The following is a 10,778-nucleotide window of genomic DNA, read 5'->3' as shown; positions in this document are numbered from 1 at the left end:
CTTGTAACCATATCCCGTTGTAACGCATTGGGCAAAAAAAATATTTTCACTGATAAAAATATATACTTATCTACCGGTAATAATGTATTCCGATTTGATTTCACTGTAATGATATAATTATTAATATTTCTAGTTCATTAAGATTCATAGTATGTATTTAAATGACATGTCAAAATTGCTTGAAAATACATTGTGGCCAAATTGAAGGTGATACCTGTAAGACACGATTGAATTGTTGGTATATTTGGTATTGTGTAACTAAGTGCACTTCAGTGTAAATCGATTAACAACAACAGGCTTAGAAACAATTTTTCAGCGTCTAGTATGAAATAACGAAACTAATTATCGGACCGTCACGAGAGACGATGTCGCCTATTTGCGTCCGCCATTGAAATATCGCCGAAGCGCGTCGCGGCGCGCTCTCGTTTGCGCAAGCGCGCGCCCGTCTCCCTCGCTCGCGATTGGACGTCGGCGCGCGAGAGGCGGAGCTCGCAGTCGCGCCCCCTCGGCGACGGCGACGACTGCGACCGCTCAGTGTTCGCGTTTGCGGTGCGCCGGCGGTCGTGTCGCCGGTGGCCGCGGCGGGCGTCGCGACGGCCATTGCGTCGTACAGGGAGAGCGTCGTGTCGGCGCGGTGGGCTGACGCGCCGCCGCCGCCGTGGGGCTCCGCAGCGACGGCCGCGGCGGCGGCCGGGGCGCGCCTCCTGCCGCTGCCGACGCTGAGCTTCACGGTCGCTCAGGTCGCGGCCGTGTGCGAAACCCTCGAAGAGAGCGGAGACATCGAGCGTCTGGCCAGATTCTTGTGGTCGTTGCCCGTCGCGCACCCCAACGTAGCCGAGCTGGACAGGAGCGAGGCCGTGCTTCGAGCTCGCGCCATCGTCTCCTTCCACAGCGGCAACTTCCGCGATCTGTATGCCATTCTCGAGCACCACAGGTTCACCAAGGACTCGCACGGAAAGCTCCAGGCTATGTGGCTCGAGGCGCACTATCAGGAGGCCGAGCGGCTGAGGGGACGTCCGCTCGGCCCCGTCGACAAGTATCGCGTGCGAAAGAAGTTCCCTCTGCCGAGGACCATCTGGGACGGCGAGCAGAAGACGCACTGCTTCAAGGAGCGGACGCGCAGCCTGCTTCGCGAGTGGTACCTCCAGGACCCTTACCCGAACCCCACGAAAAAGCGCGAGCTGGCCCAGGCGACGGGCCTGACGCCCACTCAAGTCGGCAACTGGTTCAAAAACCGAAGGCAGAGAGACAGGGCGGCTGCCGCCAAGAACAGGTGAGTTTTGCGTGCGACCCTTCGTTCAACTCACTCTCCGAATTATGTCTATGCTAAACCCGGAATTTACCCACTTTGCCCGAAAACGTATTACGTGAACTTCTGCGATTAAATACGATTAATTCAAAATATATTATATACAAAAACAATTGAATAATATATTTTTTTTTAAATATCATATAAAGTAATTGTATATTTTTTTTAGTAATAGAATTTTATCATATTTAGGAACACGTTAGATCGATTATAAAGTAATTTAAAAAAAATATACCAAAAAACATATTTCCTTAATTTAAAACTACTACACACTTTTTTGATATGATTGACATTATAAATAGAATAAAAAAGTATATTTAATATGTTGCTACTATTATATTATAAACATTTTAAGTAATAGACTTTTTAAGGCTTTAAACAATATATAAAAGATATTCTTTATGAGCAAATCATATTATTTTTGGGTAGTTCAATACAATTAATAATAAATGTTTTGCACATTTCAATTAACTAAATAAAACTTACTACAAGGTTTCATAATATGATTGATTTTCTAAATATCATGGAAAGAGACTTCTTAATATTTATCTGTGATTGTTTATTTTTTATAAGGCGAGTGAATTAATAAATATTTTAATAAGAATTTTATCATATTTTGAGATAGATTAGATTGATTATATAATAATACAAATAACTTTAAGTAATTTGAAAATTATACAAATAACTACATTTTGCCTATTTTACTTAATTAAAAAATATTGCACAGTTTTTTGCTATGATTGACATTATAAATTGCACAAAAATGAAATATATATAATGCTAGAACTGTATATTTTTAAGTAATATGCTTTTTAAGGCTTTATAAAAATAAAATATATATTATGGAAAGGTTAATACAATTAATAATGTGAAAAAAATATATTTTGCAAATTTAAATTAGCTTGATACTACTATACAGTTTCTTGAAATAATTTATATTTTAAATAGCACAAAAAATAAGCTTTCAACTATGAAGCTATTATCGCATATGTTTTATTATATTTAGGGACACTAAATTAAATATCAAAAGATTTGAGTATTTGTAATAATATCAATTCTCTGTTTTTAGTAATTCAAATTATATACATAATTGATTATTAGCATAAAAAGGGACTTTTTAATATGATAATAATATTCTATATATTTTAAGAAATAAAGCATTAAATAGATATAATATATATTCCTTATAAGAAGTGGATAATTAAAATAATACAATTAATTATAAAATCAATAGAAAATTAAAATAATACTATTATATGTTTTAGTAATAGGCTAATAAGGCGTTAAATGAATAAATACATATTCTAAATGACAATTTTATCACAGATTAGGCAAACGGTAAATTGATTATAAAAAAGTACTACACTGTTTTTTGATATGATTAACATTAGAAATTGCACAAAAAATAAACATTTTCAGTTGATGCTACTACTGTTTATTTTATATGTTTTTTAATGCTTTAAATAAATATGATAGATTTTCCCTATGAGCAATTCATATTATTTGTGGATTGGTTAATACAATTAATATAAAAAAATATTATAATTTACTTGATGCTACTATACAGTTTCTTGATATAATTGACATTTTAAATAACATAAAAACTTCTTAATATGATGCTAGTATTCTATATTTTTTAGTAATATGGCATTAAAAATATTTAATTGACATTCTTATATAAAAAGTAAATAATTAAAATAATACAATTAATTTTTTTAAATCGGAAGTTATATTAAAAAAAAAATTAAAGAATTGAAAACTACTGCACAGCTTTTTAATATTATTTATATTTTAAATAGTATAAAAAGAGACATCTTAATTTAGCTACTATTATATATGTTTTGATATTGTATAAGGCTTTAAATGAATAAATACATATTCTCGTTGATATTTAGGAACATGTTAGATTGATTATAAAATAATTTAAAATAACAAAAAAATATGTTGCACATTTTAATTAACTAAATTCTACTACATATATTTTTGATATGATTAATTAAAAGACTTCTTAATATAATACTAGTGTTACTAAAAAAAACATATTTGGCGCATTCCAATGAACTAAAAACTGTTACACAGCTTCTTGATATGATTGACATTTTAAATAGCATAAAAATTAGTTTCTTAAAATGTAGCTATTACTTTATATTATTTCAATCAGGGGCTAATAGGAGTTTAATAATAAATAAATATCCTCAACCAAAAATGTTTCTAATTTAGCGATACGATAGATTGATTATACACATACTTAAAAAGTTAAATTAATTATAAAATTATTTATAAAAATTGCAAATAGTATTTTAAAAAAACATTTTAATAAGCTACAATAGCCTTGATATGATTTATATTATAAATAGCATAAGGAGAGGTTTTAATATAATGATAGATTTTAACTATTTTTAGACACAAAATTTTACATTATTTATATAAATGACATATAATAAAAAAGAGACTTTATATCTCATTATTATAATATAAATGTGCGAAAATGTATTATAAAATAATTTAGAATTAGGGTTTTTTAGACGTAATAAAAAGCAGTATGGCTTATTTTATTTCTTACTTAATACGATTCTATAAAATTGCAATTTTAAAAACAAAATATTGATGAAAACCACTTTTGCAGTAAAAATATTTTTCTATATATCTCTTGTATATTTATTTATCGTCATATTATTAGGTTCTTATAAAAAATATATTCTACATATTAAATAAAATATCATTACATAGTTGTGTAACTTTGTTTTTTTAAATAGTCTGATTCTTTTAGATTTAACGACATTCTCTTTTTATTTTTTTTATTTGTGCAATTATTAGTAGATTTATAAAATTTAATTAAGACTAAATAAATAAATCCTATTTTAAATTTAATAGTGTGATTTTAATTAGATCTTTTTTTGAGCTATTATCAGCGATTTAAGTATATTTTAATACAAATATTATATATTGTAGAGTTTCGCGCTATTTATTTTTTTTAAATATTCATTTAGCATATTATTATTAATTTATAAAAAAACAATTTAGACTAAAACTATTTTTGTTCTTAAAACTATTAATGAAATCAGGCATTTTTATATGATATTATGACTATAGTAGCTTTAATTACATTTAGGCTAAATTCCTTACTCAGTTTAATCTTGTATTATAATATTAAAAAAAATCATAAAAAACAATTAACAAAACGCAAAGAAATATTATCTGAAAAATCCTAAAATGAATTACATTTGAAAGTGTAGGTAAATATATTTTTTATTTTTCATATTTTTACGAAAACTGTGAAAACTAAAATTTGAGATTTTATAGAAAAAAATATTCTAATTGAATCTAAATATGTAATTAGATTTTTTATGTTGTTAGTATTTTTTTATAAAATGAGCATTGAAGTCTAAACGTTTATTTTAATTTGGCATTGTTTATCTTTACAAAGAAAATTTTTAATACAATAATATGAAAATAAAAATACTTATTAATATTACTATGCTCGTATTGTGTTAAACATGATATAAAAATTCACATCTCTAAAATCTATATAAATAAAAAAATTGGCATTGGTACTGAAAGCAACACTTTAAAATATCTAAAATTAACTGCTCTATATCATTTGCATATGAAAAAACCAAATAGAATAATACTTATATAATAATACATTAAGTAGAATTCACACAGTTTTTTGACCTTCTTGTAATGTTGACAGTTACGGAATAACCGAATTTTCAATAACAATAATCATAAAAACGATTTTATTATGTAGCTCTTAAAAATCTCATAATTGAAAAACATATTTATTGTATTATAATAATTGAAAGAATATTATTCATACAAATATATTATCTTAAAATTTACCAAAAAATATCTATAATGCTTTGTTTCAATCTGATTAAAAGTTATGGTTTATAACTTTAAACATTTGTTCACTATATACGTTTTAATGCATCTTTCTCGAGTTTACCATACATGTAATTTATCGCAACAATCCCGGCTTCGAACCAAACCCGCAATTAAACGGTATTAACCGCTCGAAAAAGATCGAGTGCCGCCCGCTACCGGTCGTATCCGCGCCGCTATATATACGTGTGTATTTTTATTGTTGTTTTGTACCAAAACGCTCCGATTAGATTGCTATTAAGACATCGAAACGGTCGGAGGCGATAAATAATCATTAGCGACTAGCCTTCTTTGTGGTCCGCGGCGGGAGCTGCGTCATATCTCGCGCCGGCTCCTTAAGTGATTCGTAATGACCGGCAGGTCGTTTGTAGAACCGAAGTGATAAATAAGAAACGATGATTAAAACGAGTATTGTACGAGAGTTTCGGTCGACCAGTGTTATGTCCGTATGAATAACCGAAGCGGATTGAATATGGAAAATTATATTCAGCGCTCTAAAACGTATGTCCTCGTTTATGGACGATTGGACACACTGTGGCGTGAGGGCGATTATAATGATATTGTGATCACGATTAATATGATTGTAGTGGTTATTTAAAACTAGCATCTAAAATATCTACTCGAAATAATGCAATATTTTGAATGGTTAAATCGCTTCAGTCGGATATACTAGCTTCTTAGCGAGAGCTTTTGAAAAGGCTTTGCCGTAATTCTCAGTAGTAATAGTGAGGGAAAATTGTTTCCGGCTTAGCAAAGTAAACAAAAATAATCAATGGTTATTGCGGATCGCCATAACACGCGTCTGATGTTTTTTTGTTGGCACTACTGCCACATTAATTACGCGTATCCGCATTCATTAATCTCAGAGAGTAAACACTCGAAAACAAAATCATTGGGTCTATTTTAAAAGGTGTCGCCAACAATGGGGTGTCTTCTAACACACCTATTATCAGCATATCCTCGACAACAATGCGGATTAAGCGCGTTTCGTCGAAGAGGAATCGACAAATTCCGGCCACAATGTGTGCTCGCAGGTATATATACATATATACTATAATATATGGTAAAAGAAAATGTGTAAAATCAAATGTGATACACACATACATATATACGTATATATTAATACACGCGAGATTTTTTCCTTACCACCATATTTTTTTCCGGCCATTAGGGGCGCGTAACGCGATTTTGTGGAATCGCCATTGTCAAGAAATGTATACACTGTGGCGTGGATAATAACGGCGATACAGCTGACAGTTTTGTCAATGCATGGCTTGTGCTATTGTCAATGATGAAGAGATTAACGCCGATACTGTCAACTTTGGGACCCGTAAAACCCTCGTGATTATCAGCTCCCGTGCGATGATGAACTGGCGACTTGAAAAAGTTTGCGTTTCGAACGGGTTGTTGCGATGCGAGACCGCGATAAACTTGAATATATATTGCTGTGAGCTAGCTAACATTACGTGTAAGGTTTCATATTACTAAGCTAAAAATGTGCTTTTAAGTTACGTTAGATACTCGACGATTGATTGAACTCTTTATTTTTTTTTATATATAAATAATTCTAGACATTTATTTTTATAAATACATAAATTTGAATGCTTGAACGACTATAAGTAATTGAATCTACTCCAAATAAGCATATGTTGAATTGAATAATATTGTATTGCTAGTACAATGTAAAGTTATTATATAAAAAAATGCTTAAATTTAAATGTTCATAACAATCTCTTTTATTATAAAAAATTGTAAAATACAAAATTAAATCATTGAAAATTCAGTTAAATACCCTAAAAAGTAAGTAGCTTTTTTAATTTAACTGAATTTGCTCATTTATAAATATTATATTCTTACTGAAAAATAAAAATAAATTAGGGTTGCACTGTTTTTGGATAGTGATAAGAAAATATAATATAAATTTATTATATTAATAATCATTTTTAATGCTAAAAATTAAATTATTACAAATTTAATTAATATACTTTAAAAATTCAAGTTACTTTTTTAATTTAACTGCAGCTGTGTAGTTCTAAAAATATAAGTACCAAAATCTTATTGATCACCCCTTATGGGTGACCAATAAGATTTTAGTTTATGTGAACCCGGAGACGATTACCCTGGTTATTTTGTTTGTTTCTTTGTGCTGTTTAAAATTGTATTGTCGGTGAGTCTTTAATTAAATACAAAGACATTTTAACAGATGTTATAACAAACATAGCGGAACAATGTTCCGGCGCATTCTGACCCCACTACACCACTGTTTATTTTGACGTAATTTTAGTGTTCAACTCTTGTGCAGTCCGCTTTCTGTTGTTGTTAAGGATATACTTTACGTTTTTTCAAATTTTGTGCTATTTTCTAAAAATATTCCAAACTTAAATAAATAGTATATACTCATCCCTCGATTTACGCGATAGATACGTTCCAGAAAATATCGCGTAAATCGATGAAAAATCTTCAGTGACACGCGTGCACTTGAAAAAAAGAATTAAAGCCACCCTGCATGAGCAGCGGAAGAGGTTCCAAATGTAGGTCAAGTGAAATTAAGAGTATGCTATTACATTTTTACATCGCCGCGCTACACGTTTGTAAGTAGATATGTATGATTTGGAATATATAAAAAAAAATTCTTAACCACGTAAAAGTAAGACCATTTAAAATGTTCACAAGCGATGATGCTATTTTACATTTTAGTAATAATCTAAGTATATTCAAACCAAATTTTGGTCAATAGGAAAGCGCAAAAACAATTATCACTTCTCAGAAGTCAAAAATTCACGTCAAAAGCAATAAAATCGTGTCGGCGCGGTCGCAGTGGGAACGCTCGGTAACGAGCGTTCCAACTGCGGCGGCAACGACACGATTTTATTGCTTTTGACGTGGATTTTTGACTTCTGAGAAGTGATAATTGTTTTTTGCGCTCTCCTATTGGGCAAAATTCGGTTTTGATGTACTTCTTAAAAAGCATAATATGCTATCGTCGCCGTATTTTTAGTATGAAAGTATTTAAAAAAAATTAAAAATTCTAAAAATTAAGTACCGGAACGCTACTTCCCTTTTGGGCAATCAATGAAATTTCAGTTTATGTGAACCCAGAGACTTAATAATTTTGTTTGTTGTGCTATACGTGAGTTGTTCAGATCTTTTATCTACGATCTGTTTAAATCTATTAGATATTCTTGAACGATTTGTTAGAATATGTTTCTTCTTTCGCTAAAAGATTTTTTTTACGTTTCGGTACTTTTCGACCCCCATTACACCACTGTTTTACCGATATAAATGGTAAAATTAATTAACCATTTAGAGATATTATAATCTTACCATAGAATAATAAAATATTTTTAGTGTTACACTATTTTTTACTAGTAATAAAAATAATTCAATAAAAAGTTATTACATAAAAATTGATTAAATTTAATTATTCACAACGATCTTTTTTATTATTCAAAATTGTAAAAAACATTAAAATTCATTGCAAATTCAGTTTATATACCCTAAAAATTTCAGTATCTTTTAGTGAAAAAAATAATATATAATATAAATTATAGTTTACTTTCAGATTCTAACATAACATTATTTAATGAATAATAGCTAATATATATTAAATATGTAGGTAATATTATTTATAAATAATAATAACTTTAACCTAGGTTCTAGTTGAGATCATTAACTTACATAAGTATAAGAAATATCATCATTAATTTTTACGGTTAAACCAATATCGTTTATGATTCTGCAACATTAAAGTAATGGGGTAATTTGGAAAGACATGTATTTTGAGCAATTTGAGATAGACGCAAAATCGTTAAATATGCTAAAATTTATAGGTTTTATCTGAGATGTTTACAGAAGAAGTATGCATTTTTTTAAATGTTAAATGGTCGAATAAATACAATAATTTTAAAATAGCTGCGAAAAATAGAAATAAAAATGCAATAACGCAATAAAAACGCATGGTAAAAGATATAGTCATATTTTTATCAAAAACATTTTTTTTTGGTTTAAATAGTTTTAGATAACCATTGATTTAAAATTATAGTCATTATTAATAATAATAGGATATGGAAATTAGATTTGTAATATATATTTATGTTTTAGCATTGCTATTGAAATATTATTTTATTTGCTTTATATTATATTACAAAATTTAGTAATATTACTTTATAAATGTACAAAAATAATAAGTTTTGTATTTATCTAAAAAAATTACACCCATCTGAGTATATATTATCTTTATAATAATAATTTAATGTTAATACTTATACTAAATTAAAATATTTTATTTAAATCTATGTAGTTTTTTTAAAAATTAACACCATATTTCGAAAATTACTTAAATTTAAGTTATATAGATAAATTAATAGCGATTCTAAAATGAACTGAAGATATTATACAGTTATATTCTCTATAAAAATGTGTATTTGCCTATATAAAAATATCTATATAATAATAAATCGTATTAGAATTAGAGCAAAGCATAAAATAATATTCTTAAACAAAGCCATTGTTTTAAAAAAATTCGCTATTATAAATATTTATATATTTTCTGATTATTTGATATGATTTTTTTTAAATTGGCTCTACAACCTGCGCTTTTTTAGTTTCGTAATCCATTTTTTTATTATCATTTAGATGGACAAGTGATTAACTTGTCGCATTACGGCTAAGGACATCATTGATATGAATAACATACATATATTATATAAACGGATATTTTTTCTTTGAATAATTCGTAAAGCAAAATGGCGATATTTAGGTTTAACCGTTAGTTTAAATTTATAGCATAAAATATGCATGTTTTAAAATAAATCTAATAAGAATACATTTTACATAGATAATTTTTAAATCATAGATACAAGCAATGTATATGAAAATTTTCTGTAGTCAAAAAAATAGAACAAGATTATTAGTCAGAAATAGCCCTAATATTTTTATATGTATAATCTCAATTATTATACCACCATATGCGGGTGTATTTAGTACATCAATGTTGCGTATTACACATAGCTACGATATTCAATATTTATTATATTTATATATAAAATATTAATTGTACGTACATGTATGTATTTGTTCAAAACATCTCATATTGCATACAGTAATATTGTATTATTCGAACTATACGTTCCATATGTGCTGAGTTTGGATTGACATTCATTGTTCGAGTTGGTAATCTCACAAATCATCTCTTATGGTGCAAATTCGTAGGGAGCAACCCTTCCGCAGATAAACTACCGCGATTAAGACCCCAATCCGCAACGACAAACCGAGCGCTTCGTACTTTTCAATTTGCATTCTCGCAGCAATTCCATTCAAAGCAACGTAAAAAAATAAGCATTATTATTTAATAAAAAAGTGTTAATTTTTACTGTGCCTCAAACGGTACAAAACCGATTTTTTACCTGCCGTTTCGACTGCTACTGTTTCGTTCTTGGACATCCATTAATCATCGGCGGTCTCACATGCCGTGTTACGAATAAGCTTAACGATGTAAAAAAATGCCATTTCGGCTTATCAATTGAAAAATACTTTTTTTGAGGCGTAATTAATGGCATTGTGATGTCTTAGCGGGGTATTAAAA

At 29.4% G+C, this 10,778-nt stretch overlaps 1 protein-coding gene across 1 annotated transcript in view; it reads left to right on the top strand.

Moving 5' to 3' along the window:
• Nucleotides 1-537: 537 nt before the first annotated feature.
• LOC148227324 (homeobox protein SIX6-like) overlaps nucleotides 538-10,778 on the top strand; it is an 84,901-nt gene continuing 74,660 nt past the window's right edge. Inside the window, exon 1 of the mRNA XM_088202620.1 lies at nucleotides 538-1,273. Within this exon, the coding sequence (XP_088058746.1) occupies nucleotides 969-1,273 (305 nt within the window). The 5' untranslated portion in view covers nucleotides 538-968. The remainder of the gene's footprint in view (nucleotides 1,274-10,778) is intronic.

Source organism: Plectrocnemia conspersa, unplaced genomic scaffold, assembly GCF_051122295.1.
Source record: "Plectrocnemia conspersa isolate PC_06_02 unplaced genomic scaffold, ASM5112229v1 ptg000013l, whole genome shotgun sequence".
NCBI classification, from domain to species: domain Eukaryota; kingdom Metazoa; phylum Arthropoda; class Insecta; order Trichoptera; family Polycentropodidae; genus Plectrocnemia; species Plectrocnemia conspersa.
The sequence above is the reverse complement of the archived record's forward strand: the minus strand, read 5'-3'. Positions and strand labels throughout refer to the sequence as shown.